This window comes from Nothobranchius furzeri, chromosome 9, assembly GCF_043380555.1.
Source record: "Nothobranchius furzeri strain GRZ-AD chromosome 9, NfurGRZ-RIMD1, whole genome shotgun sequence".
Classification (NCBI taxonomy): Eukaryota; Metazoa; Chordata; class Actinopteri; order Cyprinodontiformes; family Nothobranchiidae; genus Nothobranchius; species Nothobranchius furzeri.
In genome coordinates, this window is record NC_091749.1 from 32,245,457 (window position 1) to 32,271,537 (window position 26,081).

General features: G+C 41.6%; 1 protein-coding gene across 2 annotated transcripts in view; it reads left to right on the forward strand.

The window, feature by feature from the left end:
• The window catches only part of elp4 (elongator acetyltransferase complex subunit 4), a 72,389-nt gene extending 46,875 nt beyond the window's left edge, over nucleotides 1-25,514 (forward strand). For both annotated transcript variants that reach the window (XM_054732485.2, XM_070554774.1), the window contains one exon: nucleotides 24,835-25,514. In XM_054732485.2, the coding sequence (XP_054588460.1) occupies nucleotides 24,835-24,957 (123 nt within the window). In that variant the 3' untranslated portion in view covers nucleotides 24,958-25,514. The remainder of the gene's footprint in view (nucleotides 1-24,834) is intronic.
• Nucleotides 25,515-26,081: the final 567 nt, after the last annotated feature.

Here is a 26,081-nt window from a genome sequence, read left to right on the forward strand (position 1 = left end):
TCATTTAGTATGTTTTTAAGTATGGTCTATGTCTTCCCTGGCGATAGGGGGCAGTACATACCTAAATCATTGCAAGCAAGCAGAATTTTTGTGTTCGAGTAAGACCTTACCAACAGATGGCCATTAGGGTAAAAAATCTCTGGGTAAACAATTTTCGAAAAATTACTTTGTCAGATCATTAAACTTCCAGCTAAATGACGAGCACATCCGACTCCCTTTCATCACTGGCAACGAGCAAAGAGGTGAATGTGTAAAACAGCAATGTTTATGAATGGCAAAAGTTTTGTAACCGTTTGTTACAAATTAGTTAGTGAGTTTTGTCGTCACTGGCTCACCCAGAAGAAAACTAGAGACTTGAGACTTAAGCCCAGTCCTAATACTCACGCTTCCACCCTTGCACCATTCAATTGCTCATTCCAGTCTAGGGGTGCGAGTGCGTAGGGTCTCTCAATCCTCAAGTGCAGAAGATGACTATGCCCCTCTTGCATCCTTGATCCACACTTTGCCCACATCCGCATCGATGCGGATTGGGTGAAGGGTATTACCCACAATCCATTTCTGTGTGGTAGGTCTGGGAGACTTACCAGTCGGGGTTCAGGGCTGGTCACAGTACTGAGACCGCTCTCCTTATGGTCCTAAATGACGCCTATTTGGCAAGTGATGCAGTTGTCCTGTTGCTGTTAGATCTGTCTGTGGCCTTTGATACGGTCAATCACGACATTCTTCTGGACCGACTGCAGAGCTGGGTGGGGATCTCGGGACTAGCCCTGGAATGGTTTCAATCATACCTTAAGGGCAGGAGTTTTTGTGTGAGGATGGGTGAGGCATCTTCTTCCTGAGTAGATCTGTAATGGGGTGTGCAGCAGGAATCTGTCCCCCCCCCCCCCCCCCCAACTGTTTGAATTATATCTCCTGGTTCAGAACTCCATTGCTAGGTTTCTGACCGGCACAAGATGGCGTGTCCATGTCACACCAGTGTTGACGGAACTCCACTGGCTTCATATACAGTACAGAGCAAAATTCAAAGTGCTGATGCTCGTGTTCGGGACTCTTCACAGTACTGCTCCTGCCTATTTATCAGCACTGCTACAAAGGCATGTCCCCACCTGCTCTCTTCGCTCTGGTGACCAGGAATTACTGGTGGTCCCTCGTTCCAGATGCAAATCTAGGGGAGATCGTGCATTTTCGGTCCTTGCTCCAACTTTGTGGAACGGTCTACCTTTGGCTGTTAGGCTGGCGCCTTCTTTCCAGATTTTTAAGTCACGTCTGGAGGCCCATTATTATGTCCAGGCATTTTCACCAATGGGGTCTGCAATTTTGTCTCACAATTGTTCTCTTCTGTTTTTATGCTGTTTTTATTCTGTTTTTATTGATGCCATTGCTAGTTTATTGTTATGTTCAGCACCTTGGGCTTCTGCTAAAGGTTGTGGAAGGTGCTCTATAAATGAATGAATGAATGAATGAATGAATTAATTAATTAATTAATTAATTAATTTTGAGAAGAAGGCAAAACAATGGCTCAAACCCTAATGTTTAAACTAAAATTTAATGTGGACAGCAGTTGATGTAAATTTTGTCAAATGTTTGTTTGAAAGTTAAGAAAGTTTTTTTTTAAGTAGCACAAACAGCTACCAGTATCCTGGCATGCGTCGCCGTTGATAACACAATGATCACTGTCTCAATTTGTCAATTATTTGCACACTTTTGTACTACACACTCAAAGCATTGCTTCACACTTCCTCCAAATGCACTTCACAGAAGACTGTAGGGCACAGGGCGAGTATTGGGATTGGGCCATAGACCCGCACCGATGTGTTTTAGACTCAATATTTATGGTTAAATGTTACAAAGCCATCAATATTTTTCAATAACTGCATCATTTGATTCATTTTCAACAACATCTTATTTGACATTTCTAGAAATTACTTCTAAAACTACACATTGTCTCCTTAAATTTCGAGATGTTTATATTGAGGCTTAGATGAGTAAGAAATAGTTCAGAACATGATTCGTAGCAGTGATGGTGCTTATAGATGTCAGCATATATAGTTTGTGTAACCTCATCTCAAACTCACATTCTGCATATATTCCAGTTTTCTGTCTTTGGTGAGGGTTCTTCTACTCCAATTTTTAATGGCAGTAATCTTTTTTTAAGAATGTTCATTATTCCTATCAGAAACATTAACCCCACCAAAAAAAAGTTCCTCATTTCCACCTCGTTTGCTTGCAGACACAAAGTTAACCTGACATCTTATAGGCTGCTCCCTGTTTTAAAAAAGGACTTGCATTCATAGTAAATGTTAAACACAAACATGTGCGCGTGCACACACACACACACACACACACACACACACACACACACACACACACACACACACACACACACTATGCTCTCCTAAAAAGTAAAAAAAGATAGGCAATCTAAATTAGACATTCAGATATAAGTGCAAAAGTAAAAGAAATGCTGTGGGAATCAATCTGGGATGGCAGAATGTGTGTGATAAGTGCCAAAGGGGTTGTGTTCAGCTTTCTGCCATCCGCTTTAAACACCCTGCAGCCTAAAGTGGAGTCCCAGCCCCGCCCCACATATGACCCCATGGAATGTTTGGGGACGAATTCAGCACTTACCCTGAGCACGCAACATTTTTTTCCTTCCCCTAAAGTGTACAAGTGTTTTACCTCTTCGGGACCTAATGGCTGCCTACGTATCAGAGGGGATGCGCTAGTTGGGCTCAATCTGACTTGTCTTAATTACAGGCAGTATCCAGTAATAGGCTGCCTCTGTAGATATCAGCCATTAGAGCAGTGTCCCTGACAGGAGGGGTGTGATTGGCTACGAGGTTGCTGATAAAGAAGCCATGCCTCATTTCCCTCCAGTTTTTTTTTTGTTCACATATCTATATTAAAGTCAAGCGTGAAGATGGCAAAGGACTGTGTTAAAGTGATTTATACGTCCCTCTGTTTGGTTGTAGCTAATCTGCTCTCCCTGATTGCATTGTCAGCAATCAGCGCTTCCATTTAAGTAACCAATTTAGCTGGATTGACGCTAACTCAGCTGCCTTTGAAAGTTGACATTAAAATTTTAAAAACCCTTTCCGTGATTTGTCTATAGAGCAGTTATTTTTTTTATTTTTTATGTATTTCACTGTGAACATTTGAGCAGACCTTGCCCAGGCCTTAGGCTCTTTCGTTGGATTCGACTCCAAAACCTCAAACCAGCAGCTCTTGACTGCTAATTGAGCTAAACCACAACAAGTGTCCTCAAATAGGCTTTAGAAAGTTGAATGAGAAGTACTTACTGTGGGGTTTTTGCCCTAAAATGGTCCTGTTGGCTGCTGCCACTTCTCTTCCCACAAGTTTGCACATGCTCTCTGACAACTAACTCACTGTGTTGTTCCCTTAAGGGCGAGCTGGATGATATGATTTACACTGATGTAAATAATGACCAGGAGGATATTGACGTTATGTTCGCAATCCTTTCATCTCAGCGTATTCTCTTCGTCTTTGTTAGCAGCGGCGCAGCATGTGATCTGGTTACATGATATGTTTGAGTAATTCCACTCACTGCGTCGCCATTCATTTCAGATGCCATAAAACAAAGTCAAGCCATTAAAGATAATATACCCATTATTAGTATGGAAATTAGAAATGTAATACCATAGAGTACTGAAAGCTTGTCACTTGAGTGACAGTTGAAGACACTCCTGGTTCAGCGCACTGTATTTAAGATATGTTTGATGTTTTTCAAACTCCATATTTGGCACATTATTCTCGGGTGGCATCTCACACCTTGTTGGTATTTAAGACAGATTTCCATGAATATTACCAGATTGTGATGGCGCTTGAGTTTAAGGATACAGTTCCCTCATAACGGGAAGGTGTCGTCTGCTGACAGATCGCTGTCTGGTTGAGAGAGCACAGCAGCATCCCACCTCATTACCGTAGCAACACTCTAACCGGGGGACCGACACACTGCTCGCTGTGATTAAGATGTAAATTTCCTCTAATTGGAATGTAAATTCATACATTTATATGAAGACATCAGCTGTCAGATTGCAATACTGTGTCCTTTTTTTCCCGTCTCCCCCCGCTCCCCATCAGGGAATATGTGCCTGTAATCTGTATCATACTCCCGCAGCCCATCCTGGGATTTGCCGTTTGTTTAATACTGGGCCCATTGTCCTGCATCCAGCCCATCATTGTAATGCTTCCCATTCATGTTTCTGTGTTTTGTTGCCGTCTGATTTGCTTTTGCTACCTGTGTTTGTTCCTCCATGCATGGATGAGCCGTCAGGGCTTTGGGGACGGGGAGGAGACTTTGAGATGGGGGCCGGGGTCATTGGGTGGCCGTATTTTGTGTGTGCATCGATTACTTCTGCTGAATGTTCCTCAATGCAAATAAGTCTTCCACTTTGAGAGGAAGCACATGTATCTGAAGTGATTAATTTTACCCTTGAATGCCAGCTGTGGTGTTTGGTGTGATGTGTTCCAAATTGAGCTCTCTCCATGAAAAAGGTGTTAATTTAGGGATTTGGCTGATAAAGTAAGTGTGTTTGCCAATGTATACAGCCAATAAAAAATAAGATGTGTAATTTGTTAGTTTGTTTTTCAGCATTGCTTACTTGAGCTTGTGCCATTGTGTAAAATTACAATTGTTACATGACACCTTTCAAATATTCCATCAAAACAGTTGTCTTATAGTATATTCACCATAACGTACAGAATATTTTACTTGTTATATAATGTAGTTCATACGCATGTTTTAACTTCAAATTTTCAGATAAAAGTTCTGAACTTTTCCTACTTGCTCTGGGAAAACAAAAATTCAGATTCTGGTTTTTGTATTGCTAATATTTCCACACGTGTGGTGCTTGATTTAAACACACTTTGACGCTTAGGACTGCAGGCAGGATACTAACCTTAATTTCCCACCTTATTTTCCACCAATACCTGTCTGAACAGGTTATCTACTTGAAATGATGTGCATGCGTTCAAGAACAATGGCAAAAAATGTAATAACTGACATGGTTATGTTGAAGCAAAGTGATTTGTATGAGAAGACATGAAAGAACAGAGACTCAAATGGGCTTTTTATTGAAGTAATTCCATATTTTTCTAATATTGTTTACAATGGACAAACAATGATCGTGTCGAACAATATGAACTAGTTGTAAAGCATTATCACCTGACTTCTACTATTGCAGTGCACATCAAGGTCAACTGGCACCCGTTTAGGGGCAATTATGTTTGAAGTAGCTAAAGCTGCAATAAGTTGGAAAACAAATTAGCTTAAAACATTTTTCATGCCTCTTAACAATCTTCTTCCAATGTATAGCTATAAATATATTGTGGAGATAAAGAAAATGAAAACTAACAAAGGGGTTCTTACGTATTTGTTTATAAAATTCCACCAATAACACGGATCTGACCGACTGGACCATTTGGTTATTGGTCTCGCCAAACCGCTGCGCTTCTCTGTGTCCGCCACTCATTACGCTCTCGCGTGTTTGGCAACAGAACACCACTGGTGTGAGAGATTCATGGCTCAATTACATCAGAGAAGGAGAAACAGCCGGCTGCTACCACTTCAACTTTAGGGCTAACTACCAGAGTCCCAAAAAGAAAACACCATTTGAAGTCACAGACAGCAAATGACGTTTAGACATAGAAAACGACGACAAGCCCCCTCAAGTTTTCTCCGGCAATGCGGGTTTTTGGTTCCAGCAGAAACGTCTCAGAGAAGATACCCGAGGGGTCGGGTGAGTGTCCTGTGACCATGTTTGTGTTCAAAACCTAGCTTGTTCTGTAGTTTCGCCATAGCAACTTTAAAGACTTTTTGGACCACATTGGTTCATGTGGTCGAAGAAACATGATGTCCTTCATTTTCTCTACAGCTGCATGCTTGGCAAGCAATAAAAATATTAACTCGTACAATTACTATTTTGTCTACTTCTTAAAAATTTCTATTACTTTGTAGACAAAACAAAAGTTTAACATTTGATTTGTGGAGTCAAATTAAGTTTAAAACATCCAATTGAATGTATTTTTAAATATTTTGGAATCAAATGGATCAAGTGTACAGTACTTATTAGGTAGAAGTGTTTTTCCATTTTAGCCCATGGAACATTGGTCTTATGCGTTGACAATGGACGTAAAGCAGCTATTTGGAGCTGACTCCTGAAGCTACACACAAAGATACAGTCTTTTACTGATCTATTCATTCCTCTCAGGCACATATATCATGCAAATTTAGTTCTTGGAAATAAAAAAAGTTGAGAAATCATCTAAACATTGACAAATAAGGACCTCTTTTTGTTTTATAGTAAAACATTGATTTATAAAGTACATAATTATTGAACTGGAACAGCAAACAGAAACCTTAAAGAAAATGTGACACATTGTACGATGTAGGAAACTTTAAAAAACACCCTCTGAGTAGGAATCTTAGCTTTGTGTTTCATGAGACAGAGGTTAAGATTCTCATGCATTCTGATTCTGGCTGAGCGCTGAGCTGTACATCAGGAATCCTGACTATGCTGCTACGGCACGTCAACGCTACTCCTCCCACCTGTGGCACCCAACCTGTATGGAATTCTCTTCCTCAATTATCCCTTCTACAGGAAAGAATCCTAATAAACCTGCTGCATCCACTTCTATTGAGTCCATCATCTTCTGTTTAAATACATCAAATCAACAGCGCAGAAAAACTAACACGTTCCCAGACGTTGTTTCAGTAAGTCAGAAATCTGCCTCTGGTCTGGTGAGCCGGCTCTGGTCCTGTGGGTTATTTCCAGGTGTAGGATTTGCTCGGTCATCCAGGCGCCTGAGAAGCAGCTTATCATGAATTTTACAGTCATGCACGCACACCATCCCAATAGTTCAACAGGATTTCTCACCTTTTTTGCCCTTTGGAGCAACAATGAAAAAAAGGAGAAAAAAAAAGAGAAATCTCTAATCGCACACATTGTGTCAAGATGTACCAAAATGGCCAATTATAAGGTCCGCCTGGACTTTTTATGGTAATATCTCCCTAACTTTTCTTTAAATCTGTTTTCTTGCATGAATTTTGTTTCAGCAGGTATTCAGATCCTATTCTGTGGATTGCTAGATGTTTTAGACTGCAACTAGATGCAATCAAAGGAATATTAGCATTACTAATTGGATTTTTTTTTAGGCTGAACTGTTTGTTTTTTTAATTATTTCTGCTGTGTTCCACATTCATTTACTCTCGCTCAGTGACATAACTGTTGGTGTTTTGCACCTTGTGTATTCTGTGAAGTCCTATCTTTGTTTTGGTGCCAAAACAGCTCAAATAAACTTTGTAGTTCTTGAGATATTCTCAATTTATTTTGGGAACATCTTTTTCATTCAAATCTCTATAAGATGGGCTAGGGTTCAAGGAGGTAATTGTATAAATGCAACCTTCTTTCTTGGGTAAACCTAAAAAAAATGTTGCAATGAATGTATTAATTATAATTTGTATTTGTATTTATTAATTCTTCTCCGCCACTTCTCTGGTTCATTATGTACACAAAGGTAGATGAAAGAGAGGAAGAAGTGGGGCAGAAAAAAGAGCCAAACAGAGGAGGAGAGAGGTAGAGTCCATTTTTGTCCCCCAGGTATGACAGAGTCACTCAGGCAGAAACATCCCACATGGAGGGAGGTGGGAGGGCGGGGTGGGGAGTGCAGGGGGCATGGAGGATCTCTTGGCTTCCTCTCCTCATTTGTACCTCCCTTCCTAGAAAACACATCTGTCTACTTTTCTTTGCCACAAACCCTTTCTGCATCCCTCACCTGCCTCCTCACTCCAGCAGCAGAAATGTCTCCACTGTTAACAGCCGAAACAGTTTTTTTTTTTTGTTGGGGGGTTGGAATGTGAGTTTTTGTTTTCACACCACCTGCCATATTCTGCTAAACTTTCTGTTTGCGATCGTCTTTTTAGCCCAGGGCTCCTTGGCCTTCGGACACGCCGCTGTTTCCGTTACCCCAGCAGTCCTTACATGCAAATATGTGTCGGCCCTGGAGTGATCACCATTTTAGTCTGCGGCAGAACTATCTCATGGCTGCGTGCATTAAAACAATTAAACTTTGCCCCTCCCCCGCCACAACAATCATTTGCGGATGTGTTGGGTGAAATTTAGCAAGAAATTATCATTTTCTGAATCACTTCACTCCGTGCAGTCCGCGTTTGTTTCATTCTTTCTCTTTCTCCATTTCGTCTTTGAGCTCTTCAAAGGACTCAGAGCCCCCTGCATGTTCTTCTTTTCAGTTCTTTTCTCTCTACTTCTTTTCTTCATCATTATCCAGCAGCACTTTTCTGTGCGTGCAAATGCTTTCTGAACGGCATCCTTTCTTCCCTTTCAGGCTAGATGTCATTGTTGCTGCCTGTGGGCTGGGTGTATTTATTTAGGGGTAATTGGTGTGTGGATGAGTGAGGTAATGAGGTGCATCCACACTTGGCTGCTCCCCTTCCTCAGAGGCCTGAGACAGACGCTGCCTAGCTGGGCTCCAGCTCGGGAGGTACCACACTGCTGCTTCCTCAACACAAGCCAGAATGGCTCTTTCATACTCAGGTGGACAAACACAATCGCTGCGGCTGATACCTCAATGAGGCGTCTGCAGTTTGAAGTGGTGTGTGTGTGCATATCCGTGTGTGTCCGAGTGCATGCATTTGTGGGTGGAGAGTGAAAACAGAACTCGGTTGTTTGCCAGTCTGTCATGGGTTCTTGTTTGTCTTGCAGCTCGTGTTTGTATAAGGGATTCTCTCCGCGTTTGTAAGTGTAAGTATACCAGGCTGAGTGGCTGCTCAAAGGAGCTCAAGGAGGACCTGTGGTTCCCACAGCCCCCCCACCCACCATCCTCGGACTGCCCCCTGATGTCCTGCAGAGTCACCTAATGATGTCACTTACACCTCCCTTATCTGTCTGGTTTTGTGAAGCAGCAACTGTCCGATGCTTCCCCCTTTACATGCCATTTGCTGCTTCATACCCTGTGAAATTCAATTGCACAGCCCTAACTGTTGCCAGAAAAGGAGGATCTCCCTCATCTCTCCATCTCCTCTGAAATTCAAACATAAAAATCTTTTTTTATTTTGGTAAAGATTTCAGGTTTATCTCAGAGCAGCCTTGCATTTTGCTCCTTAAGCACTCAAGTTCATTGCCTCACAATGTGCTGACATCAGACTTTGAACAAGCTGTAAAACTTAAACAGAAAATCGTGTGTGTGTGTGTGTGTGTGTGTGTGTGTGTGTGTGTGTGTGTGTGTGTGTGTGTGTGTGTGTGTGTGTGTGTGTGTGTGTCAACAGGTGTTCAGCATTTAATACGAAGCATAAATAGTTTTGTTGTTATCGGGGTAATTGGTGTGGACCTGCCAGCCTTTGAAAGACACACAATTACTGTATGTGATGCATAAGCGGACTCATTTTAGAGCAGGATTTTGAGTTGCTAATGGTGCATTATTCAGCTTTTGGTCTGTCCCCAAAAGTGCCAGGGCCAAATCAAACACGCCGCTCCAGGGTAATTGAGGCCCACTCTGCACCCCCTGCGGTGAGCAAGGCAGAACTGTAATCCCCTGACAACTCTGACTTGGCCCCAATCTGGCAGGCCGCCCAATTCCCAGCAAAATGCCCGACTTCAAATCACGGAGAAGGAAGAAACTGATCGTCACATTAAGACTTCTTTTCCATTTGATTATTCTTTTCAGCTCAATGCTGTTCTGGAGCCATCGCAGTTCTTCCCCCCTTACTTTAAAGAATATAAAACACACTGATTATTTTTGCTCAAACTAGTTTCCTCATGCTTGTGTCATTGTCTTGATCAAAGGTGGTTTTTTTTTGACAAATCCTAACAAAAGAAAAAAGTCCCACTTTGAAGTAAAAAAACTTTTACATTGCCACTTTGCCAAATGTCTACCACAGAATGAGTTTAAATAACTAAATGTGAGGTCAGTTGTAAGAGTCCTACTAGTACTGTCAGATGTACTTTTATAAAACTAAAAAACAAAATCATTATTCTGAGTAAAGCCTCACTAATTGACCCACTTTCCAAGTGCTGCACATATAGCTCTAATTTTTGTTTTGACAACTATGAATTTTACCCCAAAACATCCAGATCTGGAGCTGCTGATGTGAGTTATCCATTTATATTTTACATGAAAATATTTAATTGTTCTTTTAATCTAAAGAATTTGACTAACAGCATGATGTCATTCTATTGTCAAATTTACTTCTCATAAGACGATGCTTCCAATAATTGAAGTTTTCAATAGTTTACTGCAAAAGGTACCTATTTAAAGTGATGGTGTGTATTTTTTCCTGGCGATAGGGGACAGTAGATATCAAAATCTTTGCAGGCAAGCGGTGTTTTTGTGTTCAAGTAAGACCTTACCAACGGATGGCCATTAGTCAAAAATCGCTAGGAATTCAACCGCCAGCAAAGTGACAATCACATCAGACTCCCTTTCGTCACTGGCAACAAGTGAAGAGGTAAATGTGTAAAACAGTGTTTATGAATGGTGAAAGTTTTGTAACCGTTTGTCACAAATCAGTAAACAGGTTTTGTCCTCATGGGCTGCCATAGAAAGAAACATGGCATCGCTCAGTGACTTCTTGTCGTGATTTGGCACTATATGAATAAACTTTAATTGAACTGAATTGAATTGAATTGAATTGAATTCTGGTGCATTCAATTTGTCCTCGGAACTCTTCCGAGTAGGAAAAATCAAATGAAAATTTTAACTGTGGAGCAGAAAACGTGTGACCTCAGCGTGACTCCTCTGACTTTGATGGGCCTTCCGTTGAGTCCATCGAGAGAATGCAATGCTGATAGTTATTTTCTGGTGCTGTAGTTTCTGGATCTACTCGGTGTCCTGCGCCTGCCAATGACATCATCGTACTACGGCAGTACCGCTCGACCATAATATAGTCCATCTCTTTTTCGACTGTTCTTTCACAAAGGTTTTGGAAAGAGTTTAGCTGTGTTGTTATTTAATTCATGTTTCTTACTACCTAAATGTTTTGAAACGTGATAAAGTAGTAAAGTCACATATCCAGCCAGTCATCACGTGTGACATCATCAACAGGCACAGTACCCTGAGCTAGCCAGAAGGAAACACAGCGTTTAATGTCGTGTCCCCAAAGACTGTAGACCTGCGCCCAATGTGCTTTAGACCCGATTTTTATGGAAATATGTTACGAAGTCGGCAATATTTTTCAGTGACTGGACATCATTTTGTTCATTTTCAACAACATTTCAATGGATATTTCCAGAGATTAAGAGATTAAAGGTAAAACTACACTGCCACTTTAAAAAATCTTCATTATACAGTTGTTTCTGTTATTTAATGTCAATCCATTCTATTTTGTAATCATTTATCCATCTTTAAGGTGTATTTCTTTCTTGTCACCTCTTCAACGTGGACATATTCAGCTGCCTGACCCCTAAAAGCAGTTATTTTCTGTTGAGGTGTCACACACATTCAGAACTGTCTCCCCAATTATATCGTGAACATGTATTCCCCCAGGCCTTGGATCACTGTTTTAATAGTTTTAGTAATGCTTCACAATTAACACTCACCCAGTGCTTTGGTGTGTAATGGCTGGTGTGTTTCAGGCTAAATTAGAAAAATACAAAACAAGAATTCCCCCGTCACCCCCGATGCTTGTAGGACCTAGGGGTTATACGGGAAATGGGAGGTGGTGAATTTTTTGACAGGGCGGTCGAGGTGATGTCTCATTCCCTCTGACATCTCAAACACCCTAAAGGTGGCTTTGCCAACAGTCTACCCAGGAAGCACCTCACCTTGCTGTGGCTAAATTTACACAACCACCTGCCCACAGGGAGGGTACTGGAAAGGAGAGCAGAGGTGGATGGGGGTGGGGATGGGGAAGTATGAGGGAGGGGTTTGGAGGCTAATGTCTGCTAAAGATTTCAAGTGCATAATAATGTTTTTATGGTGATTTAGAATATTCTTTGCTTTGTACTTAGCAAATATGAAACTCTCTTGTTTGACCTTTACTGGGAAGGTCCAGCACACCCAGGTGTGTTGAACCCATCACTGCTAGGCTTTGACTTTCATGCATTGGCTCTATAATGGCGTACGTTTACAGTACAATGTGCTTTCAGAAGTTCACTGCATCACCTGTATAAAACATTTCAGTGATCCTCATACATGTTTAATTAAAGGCCAAGTTCAAGAGAAAGTATTTTATTTGTTTTTTTTTTGTTTGTTTTTGATTTTTTTAAATATGATCCATCACTTAAGAGTTTAACATGCAGGCTGCACGTAAAAATGGTCTTCCATATTTCCTGCATTAGCCACAGATAGAAAATCCACTGGGAAACGCTCTGATTGGAAAAGCCTGTTAATTCCACGTCACATAGCTAAATCAGCATTCATGGACTCGCTTCTTGGCTCGCGTCCAGGAGAGAGCAGTGCACATCTCAGCTATTAAAGGCTAACCATTAGCATTATCAACTCCACAACACGGCAGAACTCCTTCAGGCGTGTGAAGCTAAAACATCGTCACAAAGTAAACTGATTCAGTGGTTAAGTCATGTTGCTGTTAGTCAATCAGAGATGAGATGTCCACATTTTGGGAAAAAAGACCAAAACCTACCATGTTCTGCTCACCTCTTCCTGAAGTAGGAGCACCAGAGCCCCCCCCACCCCCACCCCACCCCCCCCCACACACACACACACACACAGAGATTCACTCACAAGCCATTCATTTATACTAGAGATGACAGCAAATGAATTCATAATCAAGTAAATGTTTTTTACAGCTCATCAAGTTTCTTTTTCCAAATTCAACATTTAACTTAATAAAAAGGGACCTCTTTCTATTTTCTTGTGTAAATTTTATCTGTTTGTTTTTACACTTTTTCCTCTTAACTATTGGATTTTTTTTTATTAGCATTATCAGTAAAGAAGATGAGCTGCTGGAGTTTATCATCCGAATAAAAGAATCAAATTCTATATATTTTTGGTTAGAAGTATTGTTAGGGTAAAATAATATAGTTATGCTGAACAAAATGTAAATGTTTCCACGTTTCTGGATACAATCATATGATGCTCTCAAATAATAAATCAAAGCTATAATTTTATGTTTCATGTTTTTTTTTTGTTTTTTTTTTTTTTTTGTTTTTTAGATTTGGAGATGGAGTTTTGGAGCAAAAGCTGATAGAAAGTCATATTCATAAGTAGCTGATTATTACATCAAATACAACTGTTTTTTTTTAATTGGTTATGTTCTAAACTTGAGTCTTGTTTGTGCCAAATTACTAGCCACAGATTTATGCATGCGTTTGATTATGGCAGTGCCATTGTCTGTTCGTTGCAGATAGGCCATAAAAACAAACAGCATCTAATCTGATGTGCTCTAGGGTTGAAAGTTTGTGGTGAGCCTTCTGCATTTCAAAGATTTGGTCACAAAAAGGAGAAAATTCTAATTTATTACAGTTTTTATGAATAAAGGTTCCGGGCTCAACCATTAAACAGTGCATTTATTCTTTTTTGTGAAATTTTTCAAAGACTGTATATATTGAAGTCCCCAAGATGGACAGTCGAATAGACGGTAATAATTCTTGATGCTCCCCAGAAGCAGAGTTCAGGCCATTTGCCTGTGGGTTGATGAGTAGTGAATGGCCTTAGAGCCCCTAGGCTGGCCTATGTGTGGCCCGGCTGGTCCAAGTCAGCAGTAATGACCGGCTTTGGCCAGCATGCCTGTTAATGTGAATGGGGTTACTCTGGGCAACACCTTTTCAGCTGGGTCCTATGAAGTCCCGAGTATGGTGGTCTTTGTCCGCACAAGGGCTGTCCTCTCAGCAAAAGGGTTTCTTTTCTTCTGAGGACCATCAACTGTGATGGATTATACCCACCCCCCTTTTTATTCATCCCAGCAGACTAATAGACATAGATGCGCACAAGTATACTCATACTTTTACTTCAAATCCAGCAACAAGGATACCAAACATCACTGGTAACATTGACAGGTGTACACATTTGGACTTGTGAAGAAATAATATTTTGTGCCTTCAGATGTTTTATTAACACGAAGTATGTTTCTTTTTTTTGTCTTCTCTTACAAACTAGAACATTCACCTCTATTTCTTAATATTTGTTTGTTCAGGTCTTCCTTTTTTTCTCAACTTCCTTCATTTGTCTGACTTCTAGAGGAATAAAAAGATTTAAACTTCAGCCTATGATGCTATGCAGACTCTCCTACTATAAAGGACGGGGTTTTTCTTCCCTATTGACATTTATCCACTATGGAAAGGTACCGTAATTTCCGGAATATAGAGCACACCACAATATAAGCCGCACCGGGCTAAAAGCCGCAGATATCTACTGAATTGAAAACGTAGTTTAACTGAACGTAACTGAACTGATCAGTATCAAACAAAACAGAAACGTTATTGATTAGTTTATTCATTGTCCTCCTGGACACTGAAACCACTGAAGTCATCTTCTTCAGTGTCGGAGTTGAACAGCCTCAGAAGAGCTTCGTCACATACCTTTTCTGTGGTGATGTTAACGTCGCTCTCCGTGTCGCTGTCATCATTCTGGGGTGAAGCTGGAAAAACACGCAGCGCCGTTTTGCTGTGAAAAAATCATCCTGGGCGCTTTCCGTAGCACTCCTTTAATCATTCCTTCATTAGACTTTCTAGCATACATCCTTTCTGGTTGACTAAAGCCGCACCTCATTATAAGCCACATGGTTTAAAGCATGGGAAAAAAGTAGCGGCTTATAGTCCGGAAAATACGGTATATAGGTATATCGTTGCAGGAAAAAAGAAGAGAACAGTAAGTTGTTGTGTGTTTTCAGTAGCGTTCAAGGCAATAATCCCATGTGCGGGATGGAAGTAGGGATTGTATTTATAAGGCTGAAATTTTAAAGTGACAGATTAAACTTTCTTTGGTCGTTTTCTCGCCCTATTCCCTGCTAATGCTTTGCTAGCACAGCAGACCTTCTCAGTGAGAGTTTTTCCATCCTCCCACCCCTCCCAGGCGGTCAGCCACTTACCCAGCTCGGCACAATAACCTCCAGACGACCTTTCGCTTTGCCAAATGTTATGCCTGTAAACTGTGTGAACTCTATCACAGGACAAATGATGGGTGAAAAATGGGACTTTATGTCAAACCTAAGACTGGATTTAGGAAAACCCTCTACATACAAGCCAGCATTGTGTGTTCTTGTAAATACCTCTGTGTGACACATGCACAGCAGAGTGGCAGTGTGTCTGTTTTCTACAAAAGCATGTGCACTTGTAGACCCAGTGCAACACAGGAAAAAAACATTAATAATGCATGAACAAGAATATATTCTTGGTAATGTTCTATTTTTTTTTTCCTCTTTACTTTCTTATAACTGGAACTGTGGCAGAATAGATTAGCACAGGGCGTTTAAAAATATGCAGTCTTTGGGGAAACTACTCCTGATAAAGAAACAGTTTAGCAAAAATAAAACTGATAAAACATAACATAACACATTCACATTATTCACACTGTTTATGCTTGGCTATGTCGACGTATATCATCTCTAAAATTAAATAAAGACACTAGATAGTGGCATCGCATTTACAAAGAGAAAAAAACAAATCAATCAATGCTTTGAATCAATTGTTGGTGAGATCCAATCATTGCTAATCACTCAGTGCTTTTCCCGTTCGCAGTACATTAAAAACTAATATAAGGAGAAATTATGCAATTTCCCGTAAAGACAAGTGGGGAACACTTTACAGTAAGGGTCCCTTTATTAATGTTACTTAGTGCATTATTAAGCATTAATAAACCAATAAAGTACTAACTGTTTAACCATTTTATGTAATGCATTACTAAGCTGATATACTTAATAGAAGGGCACTTAATAGTTAAAAATATTGGAAATGTTAATAAAGGGACTTTTTGTTAATTAATGCTGAATAATGCACTAAGTAATGTTAATAAATGGACCCTTATTCTGAAGTGTTACCAACAGGTGTATAGGTTAAATGCTATCCTTGGCCTAGAGCAGTAAACCTCACATCCCACATCCCGCTCGCCAGACATTTCCACCCACCCCCCGAACCTTGCATCCCCAATTGGTAGATTTGGATGTTAAGCAGCAAAAGTCATGTCCCAAATATAAATGACTGTTTATTTTCTCAAAACACAACTAAAACTGCAATCAAAACAGTTCAGATGGAAACCAAAGCCATTTTAAGTTTTAATAAATTAAGATACAATCATACTTGAACTTTATTTTAGAAGAGAATCTGGCCCTCACAATGTCTGCTGGAAAACCCCGGCTCTTAAACAAATTTAGTTGACGAACCCTGGCCTAGGGTATCAGTTTGGTTTTGGGTGCAATAATCATAAACTTGAATGTGGCTTGAAGATTGCCTGGGATAATTATTATTAATATTCACATAATGTTAAATTACGATGTGTATTGTAGTAATGACATGAGATGAAAACCGGAGTTTTATTTAATAAATAAATATGAGAATCAAACCAGCAAACCTCAGATTACAAGAAGACCTCTTAACCTCTGAGCCGTTGAAGTGCATGTAAGTTAACAAAAAACAAATACTCAGGAAATTATCCGTAACTTTCGTGTCAGGCTTCGTTTGACTACAAATTCCCTCACCAGAGCTGAGCTGATCCACCATATTATTAATATATAAATTAGTTTTGGTTTCACAGTTGAACCGTTCTGCATCATGTCTGAGAGATAAAATGAAACTGATATCTGACACAACTGTGCTGTAATTGCAGCCCTACAAGTAAAACCAACTACAAAAGACCAGTTGTATCATGTTTGATGTTTTTTTTTTTTTTTTTTTTTTTTTGCTTTGTTTTGTTTTTTTCCCCCGTGTCCTGGCTGGCCATGAAGCAAACTGAATTAATGTCTGAAAGCTGGTGACAAGCCTTGCAGATTTACTCTCAGGTATAGCACCAAAGCATCTGCTTTTAATGTCATGCCTGATACTTAAAACTTTGTTGTTATTGTTTTACAAAAATAAACAGTCAATGATGAACAAGAGTCTGCTTCTAAACCTGCAGAAAAGGGACACACAACAATACAGCTAGAGCAAGCTATCACTGTGTCAACCTGATGAGGAAATATAAAATCAACATTGTTTAACTGAACAATCACACGATAATAAATCACAGTGCATTTAGTACCAACCACAGCCATAAGACATGTGTTAAACGTGCCCAAGTCCATACTTGTGAGAGCACCATGTGAGCACCTGTGTGTGTACCCACGCTTGTATATGTAAGGTTTCTCTATAGGAGCGTCCAATAGAGCTCCGGGAGTTGACGTCACTTCTCCCGGCATGCAACAGTTCAAATCGAAACGGCGCCATATTGGCAGGCAGAAGCCCGCAGCTGGGCTATTTGTTATTGTCAGAAAACTCAATCAAATGGGAAATATGGTAGATTCCTGTTGTGCCCCAGGATGCAGAACAGACGCGGACGACATAAGGAATGAGCCATCTACAGGATTCCCTAAGATCCGGAGCGCCGCAAACGTTGGATCATTGTAATAAAACGCGCTAGTGACCGGGCTAAAATGAAGCTGTGGGATCTCGAGAGTAAAGGTTTTCACATATGCAGCGACCGCTTCATATCAGGTACTTAAACCAACGTTTCCTCAACTGTGTATGGTATTTATTTTAAATGCTTTTGTTACGATTCTTAGTGGGCTTCCTAAACTTATTTTGGCGTGGCTTTTTCTGTCTTATTACTCACAGCAACAAGTAAACATCACGTAAAACGTTGCCTCGTGATTTCTGCGTGCTGCCGTTTACGTGTTTTATGATCACAGCAATTAACTGGCTAAGCTGTATTTAATTTATAAGCAATGGTTGATCAATTGTCAGATCACACATAAAAAGCACTTTGGATTGCTATTATCTGTCTCACCAAGACAGATCTCAGACAGATCCTGAGACGCTCCTGCCTGACATATTTATTTTATTCACGGAAAAAAATCAAACTAGTGATTTCTCTTGGCTTTCAGTTTATACATTCAAACAGCACAGCACTCTATTTAAACTACTTACGTGTAAATCTGTTATTTGTCCATCCATCCATTTTCATCCGCGTATCCGGAGTCGGGTTGCGGGGGCAGTAGCGTCGAGAGGCCCAGACTTCCCTCTCCCCAGCCACTTGGGCCAGCTCCTCCGGGGGAATCCCAAGGCGTTCCCCGGCCAGGTCCGGTAAGAAGTCCGCTCCGACAGCTTCTGGCGTTTTTAAAATGTATCCCAGGGGCACGGTAAGGGTCGGAGATGTTTAGTATATTTAATTTCTGACTATATAAAACAATTTCTTCGGTTTTAAAGTGTGAAGTAAACTCCGACGAAGTAAAATCCAAGCCGATCATGTTCATTTTGTTTACCTTTGTTGCCTGCCAACATGGCGTCTACTCTCTGAGAGTCACGTGACGTCCGGCGCTCTATAGAGAGTGTGAGGGGCCACAGATCTGCCCCCCAAAGATGTGTAGGAGATGGAGGGAGCTCCAAGTCCCGGAGATCCAGGAGCTGCCCCAGACCACAGGGACCCCAGGGAGACTGTGCTCTGTTTGATGTTAACCTACAGCTTACAGTAGGTTAGCTAAAAGGCTAGCTAGTGTCAATGATTCAACTCACTGATAGTTTCTCAGCGTGCCTTTCGGGAATGTTAAAAATCAAACTAAATAAATTATTTACAGTTTTCGTTTAATTCAGTTAGTATTATTAATGTATGAAATATACATTTATTAAAGTTGGCTATAGCTTATTAGTTAGCAGTGAGCAAGAAAGACCATAACTGAAACAGGGATTTCAATCGTGGTCTGTTCCGCAAAATGGTAATCCTGCAGAGTAGACAAAACACGGTTGCTAGTAAAAAATGTGACGGGAACAGATGAACTATAAATATTGTTGGGGACATGTTCCTGGTGTCCCTGTCCAAAATGCCACCTAAGTCCTTAGCTAATGGTTTCACTTGAGCTATAAGTGGGATTTTTGTTGCCTGGAATTTATCCAACGCTGGAAAACCTGCTCTGAAGGGTTAGGGTCAGTGGTGCTTTAACCTGAGGTCGTCTGTAAGAGAGTCGTAGTTTGAGGAATAAAATGTGTGTTTGAGGAGTGGATGGCACAAAAGGTCCCCCCAGACATGCTGTCATAACCCGTGCAGCCGTGCTCTGTGCAGTGGGCCTATCTGTGGTGAAGGCAGCACTTAGATATGTTTGTATTCAACGCCCTTTACCCCGCTCCCTTTCTCCCCAGGCGCCATGTCACTCCAGGGGCAAACCAGCACTCCCTGGCTGTGCCCACATCCAAAACACCAACTAACCCCGCCCGTTACCATCCACCACTGTATGGTTCTCTCACCCTACAACGCCCACGGTCCAAACTAACACTGCCCTCCAAAAGAGAGACAAAACAGAACTGAAAAGAGACTAAATGGCCCCATGCTGCATCTCCTGTCAAGGCGCTTGACGGGCCCAAGCAGGGGACCCCAGGGGATTGTTGAGTCGAAGATGATGATGGCTGAGATATCAAGTCAAGTTTTTGTATTGAAGTGTAGTTACACTTTGGCCTCTGTTTGTCCATTTGTTATTCAAACGAACCCAGAGCTCGCTGATTCCCATGCGTGTCGTGTTTGGTAACATGACAGATAATATCAAATGCTGCTTTTTATCACTCTGTGGAGCGTGAAGGGTAAGTGAGGAGCTGCCTATTCAAAACAACATGCATTCACATTCCATTAGGTATTAAAAAAAATAAAATAATGTCAGCTAATCAATTTCCTGTTTGGACACGCTCACCTATAATGAAGTTCAGTCACTTATTAGTCTCTTCCCTTTCTTTTTCTGTTTGGGAATATAATTACACTCAAAATGCTTACTCATCCTTTTGCCTGCTTGCTGCCTACTCTGTCAGATTCATTAGGCCATGAAGTGGAAGAGATGAGAAGCCTGTGTCTGTATCTGTCTGTCTGCCTGACTGTCTGTGTGCCCGCCTCTCAGATTATCCTGGATCAGGCAGCAGGTGACCTGGTGTGCAGGTGACCATCACCCAATTACAAAAACAGAAATTTGAGAGGTGCTCCAGCACAGTTTTTTGTGTGTTTTTTTTCTTCTCCTCCACCTCTGAAACTCTTTTCTGCTCCTCGTGTGAAACATTACAGTTGGGATGCAGGAGAACAAGACAAAAGCATGACCATTTTTATGTGCTATGTATAGTTTCATGTTTTAAATTATTCAAAGAAGTTAAATATATTTAGAAATATAATTTAAAGTAACAAAAAAGGTCATCAGATCATCAAAACTAACTGATGTGCAAGTGAAAATTAGAAAAAAAAAACTAGTGGAATAAAAAAATGCACGAAAGTGAGAGTTAGAACGACTTTTGTAGTAAACAGGTTGTTCTCTGGGGAATGGCCAGGGGTCGAGTTTCACTCTTTGTTGCCACAAATAAGAGGAAGGTAGAGCTTCTTCTTTGGCTTTGTTAGGTTCAGCCGGGTTAGAATTACCAAAGCAAAGTGATGGGATTTGTGCCGAGGTGTTCATGCATTTTTTTTTCATGCAAAGTGACGGAAGTGCTTTTTTTAAACTGCCAAAGTAAATGTGATGATAGTTTGTGTCTTAAATAAGGAAGCACATCACCTCATTATGTGGATTTTTGTTAGGTGGTGAAGTTACTGGTTCCTATAGAGTCAGGAAATGATTTCCCACACAATGGGGTGTAACTTTAGATCTGTGAGGGATTACCGTACTGTGAAGGCGATTTAGCTTGGTTTAGTAGCTGAACAGACATAGAAGTCTGGGAAATATCTACCCGAGTTTTAGCTGTGAAACATTCTGCTGCCTTTTTGACCTTTGGCTGGTTGTAGAAATGGGGCTTGAAATAGAGGACACTGACCTGGTGTCATGGTCAGACACATTAGCTTACAGTAGCTGCACTGCAGCTGTTCCACTCAGGGAAACGGAAGTGGCGAAATCACCCTGCTGTCCTATTTGAAACAAGTATTTGTTGCCCGTATTAGGACATTGAGACAAATTAATTTTCTCCATGAAAGCAAAGCCTACTTACCCCGTAGTCGTTATTTCCTAGATAAGTCCCTAAGCTTTGTGAGAAAACATTAACCTTTTCTAATTTCCATTAACGTAGTGGAGATTACAAGTAAACCAATCACGTTGCAAGAGTTATTGCATTAGGAGTGTTGATGGTAAATACTGTGCCACCTCCATGAGCATCAAGAGCTAATCTGATTGGAATATCCAGACTGGCCATCATGTGTTCCAAGGTGTCGGGTTTCCCGTAGTTCTTAGCTGTACCGTGTCACGGCCATTTGAAAGTGTGACCAAAACTCTGTAGAAGAAATGACTCGTTAAATTAGCAGCTAATACTCCGTTCATTAGCAGCAGTTGCCATCAGTGGAATGCCTTTGATGGTGCTGCTTTGTGTGAATTGCACCCTGTAAGCACTAGTGAAAAAAATCACCCTGGATATTACACAATCACTTTCTGATGGTGCACAAAAACATGCTAAAGCATTCAAAAATGCCTTTCTGGCATCCATTCTGATCCCAGGTCCACAAACAAACTTCACCTGGCTTCTATAAGTGACCGAGTATACGATGTTGCCCCTACAATTCGAGGCTTTTGGATGCTTAGTAAAGCTGAAGGAAATTGTCCATTGTGAAGTGATATCAGTAACCCTCTTAGGCAAAGCTAGTCTTTGGGGCGGCCCTGAGGGCTCATCTGAAGTGCTTAGCGCTCATTTGGAGCTTTGTCGCCCCTCACCCTGTTGCCGGCGTGGCCCAAGCCCCTCTGGCTGTGGAACAGAGCTGAACCTCTATTCCGGCTCGCCACCAGGGAGGGAGCACTGACATCACAGCTCTGACACACACACATAATCACGCCAATGCTGTGGCACACATCCATTTTCACATTCCCCCTACCTTCATCAATGCACTACAGCCAATGGTCGTTTTTCCCGCCGTTCACTCCCATCCAACTCCCTCTGTCTCCCCCCTCCACCCCTACCTTATTTTTTCTCTCTCTGTTTATCCACCCTCAAGAAGGTTGCCAGGCAGCAGAGAAAGACTTCACACACACATACACCCCACTACTTCTCTGAGGGTTTTCCGGATGTCCTTGTTTACATCATGGGGTGTGCAGGTCGTAGGAAGGCCGACTCGCAGCCTTGCTGACCGTGTCTCGCCAAGTCCTATGCTAAACTCCATTCATCTGATAACAATGTCACTAGTTAAGGCAGGCCTAATAAAACAATCCCTGCTCTGACATTATAGTTCAATAGTAATCTTTTCTGGTACTCTTCATTTTAGCAATGGTGTGACATGTGTTTAATTGGACTCAGAGTTGATTTAAACCAAGTTTTCATGGCCTTTATAATCAACAGCAAATTGGGCTTCACTGCTGCCTTTCACTGATGTATACGATAGTTGTTGAGCGTTACAAGGCTGTCTCTTCTCTCACAGTGTCAAACCGATCGATTGGTTTTTTCTGCTCCTCCCCTCTAACTTTGATGTTGTCATTGATTGTTCTCATCTGCCCCTGAACTGAAAGGTTAGAGGAGCTCAGCTTCACTTCTGGATTGCTTTGACCTTCGCTCTGCACATGCTCAGTGGGTTCCCAAACCCCAGAGCCAAAGAGAACACAGCGTAGCCAGGCTCATGGGTGCGTGGCAGCCAGACATTGGCGTGATGTGTGTGTTTGTCTCTCTCTCTCTCTTTTTTTACTCGCCCAGTGAGGATGATGTATATGTGATTGATTTTTCTACTACCCTTCTGTCTGCCATGTTTCTGCTGCAGTGCACTAAGCAGGACTGAGTCCAGGCTTGATCAATGCATTGTTTTTCTTTTTCAATCACACTTGAGTGGGCTGAAGACACGAAAGGTTACGCAGGTGAGGGTTGGCAGGGATGGAAGCGTAGCAGAGCTTCTGGAGAAAATCGAGTCTACGAGTTTGCACGTGAAAAGGGAGAAGTCAAAGCTGACAAAATGTATTGTCTCTAGGACTTAACCTCATATTCCCTCTCACTCTGAGAATTATTACCTTCATGCAACTCTTTGCTTCATGAATTTAATTAAATTGACAGTGTGTATTTTCCATGGCCATAGGGGGCAGTACATACCTAAATATTTGGAAGCAAGCTTTATTTTTGTGATTGAGTAAGACCTTACCAATGGATGGCCATTAGGGTCAAAAATTTTGACCCTACTTTCGAACAAGTACTTCATCAGATTGTTCAACCTCCAGTAAAATGACAAGCACATCAGACTATTTCATTACTGCCAACAGGTGAAGAGGTGTAAAACAACATTTATGAATGGCAAAACCATTTGTTACAAATCAATAAATATGTTTTGTCCTCATGGGCTCCCGTAGAAGAAAGGATTGCATCAAATATGGCACCTCTGAGTGACTTAGACCTGCGCTAATGTATTTTAGACTTTTATGGTTTTGTTATTAGATCACCAGTATTTTTCTACAAACAGGCATCATTTAATTAATTTAAATTTCCAAAGATTAATGATAAAGTCTATACATTGTAACTTTAAAGGTGCTTCCAAAGTGGTTCAACAGCCTGAAATATTATTTGTAGCAGCTGAGAACAAACTTCCTTTTCCTAGTTTCTTTAAAACATGGAGGTTTGATGGGAAAGAGACCCCCCAACTAAGATGCATCTCGAAAATTTCTTCCTTAGTAGCTGAACTCCAAGGCTTAACATCAGACACAAGCATCAGTAATATTGAAACAAAGCACTAAACAATTGGTGGAAGTAGTCTACCCTAAAGGGGTGAAAACCCTTACGTTGTTCTGAATGATCTCTTAGTAACTACGCTCTTAAACGCAATACCCAAACACCTAGTCATTCAGAAAAAGATAAACATCTGTGGGAGTGGAAGGGCCCTCTTAAAGCTGGAGGGGATGAGGATGTGGCGGGTAGGGAAGGTTTAGAGGAGCGGGATGGGGTGGGGGCACAGGCTTTGACCAGCAGGTTTCAGATGTCATGGCAGATTCTTTCAGGGGCAAATTACAGGGTTTAGCCTCTTGTCCTCAGCATGGCAGTGTTCTGGTTTAGCTTTCTTGATAGACACTCGAGCAACGTGCTACTCAACACCATTGTCGGAGGGCACACTTGACTCGGGAGATACTTCAACTCCTCTCACGCTCTCAAGAGCTCTTCAGGACTCTGTTCACAGAGGTTCACTGGTGGCCTTTCATGTTGACTGTGGTGAGAGCGGAGAAGTGTAGCCCCTCCAATGCTTTGTAGTACTTAGCATGTTGGTGTGAGAGGCCCTCATTAACCTCTTAGCGTTATTGTTCTTTAAGTAGGCGCAGGGCTGCTCTACAGATGAGCTTTGCTGTGAAATGGCCAAAGTACATGATTGTAATGACTCAGGTGTTTGCACACGCACGTTTTAAAGTAAAGCAATCGGTGCCCGAGCTGACATAGTTATCCATTTAGTCCTATTTTTTGTCTGATCACAGTTTTTTTTCCTTCAATGTGTGATTTTATTTGTCTGAAACCCCTCCAGATCATCTAAGTCTCCCCCACATGTACACATACAGTGTATTGGCTTTGAGGTGTAACAGACCCAAAGCTCTCTGAAGCATTTAGCAGCAGCTTTACTCCCTGTCGCCAGTGTTAAGAGGAGTGCTGAAGCATCTAATGCAATTTCAGCCCAACATGGCTTTCTGTGAATAAGCACCACTGAAGTGAACCGTCTACTGTACGTGGAGCTGCAGTGCACTTTCCGTTCTGCTCACTAACTCTGCCCCCGTCTCCCACACCCTCCCCCTGTCTCCCTCCCTGACTCTGGTTTCTTTAGCGGCTGCATTTGCCCCCGGACTTGTCCGAGACCGTGAGTCGTGTGAGCAGAGGGGAGCTGGCAGGGTCGCCTGTTTCAGCCTGTGGCTCCGGAGCTCCTGGCACCAAACACCTGGACTTCTAAAGCTCCCCACATAGTCGCCAAGGGAAACCAACTACTGGAAAGCGGCTGCCGCTGTCCTCTTCACCACGGTGACCAGGATGTTCCCACGTCCACGTGATGTCAGCTGCGATAACCCAGCCAGCCATTACCACCTGCCAACGAACCCAGCCAGGAGTGAAGATCTAAACATCCACAGCACCGCTGCTCACATTAACTTCCTTTTCTGGAGGAATGTACCGCATAATGATGGTTTTTATTTTATATGTTGCAAACATTTCTGTTCCAGAATGAGTGGTACCAGAACTGTTCCCTCACCCTTGACTTAGGGAATTATTGAAAATGAGCTAGACTTTGTTCTTGTTTCACTCTCCCTCTGGGATTTTGATTTCAGGCGTAATCATAAAATATTTTACAGTCTTTACAGACTCTGTCTTGGCGAGCATTCAATAATTTATCTAAGGCTTTCTTTACAAACCAGGAGGCATCTTCTGTGCTGCTTTACATCATTCTGCAAATTTTCTACAACATGGAAAGATGCTTTTTGTGAAATCCAATTAAAGGAGGATGAGTACACAGAATCCAACGTGTGTTTTCTTCTTAGATTTTATTTAGCTGCGCCACACCATCACCTATGGAAAAAAGCAGTGTGTTTTCAGGTGTGCCGATCGGTTTCAGGTTTGTATCGTGTTGCCTGAGTGTGTGCAAGATGGTGATGTCCGCGCCCGCTGAACAGAGCAGAAGGTAGGAGAGCCGGATTTGGGCGCAGGCTTCACACCTCTTCGGTTTGGTTTGCCAGGTGAGTTGCTTTACCATAGCGAGCCCAAAAGACCAAATTAGGTCAGACAGTGACATGGCATAAAGGAGTCGAGATGAAATATTAAATGTTTCTGATTTTGTTTTCTTCAGTCTGACTAACTCCACTTTGAATGTCGCTCCCATATCCGAGAGAGATAGTCACACACACACACGGGTCACTTACACAGGTGATCAGAAGCATGTCAAGATGAAACCAGCTCACTAAGTCATCGGTGCTGAAGGTCTGACATAATCAGGGTGCACTGATCTAAACAGAATAAATTCATTTTTTCAGGTTTTGTGTTTTTTGCTGCTGGTTAGATTTTGTTTTGATTCACTTTTTTATTTGT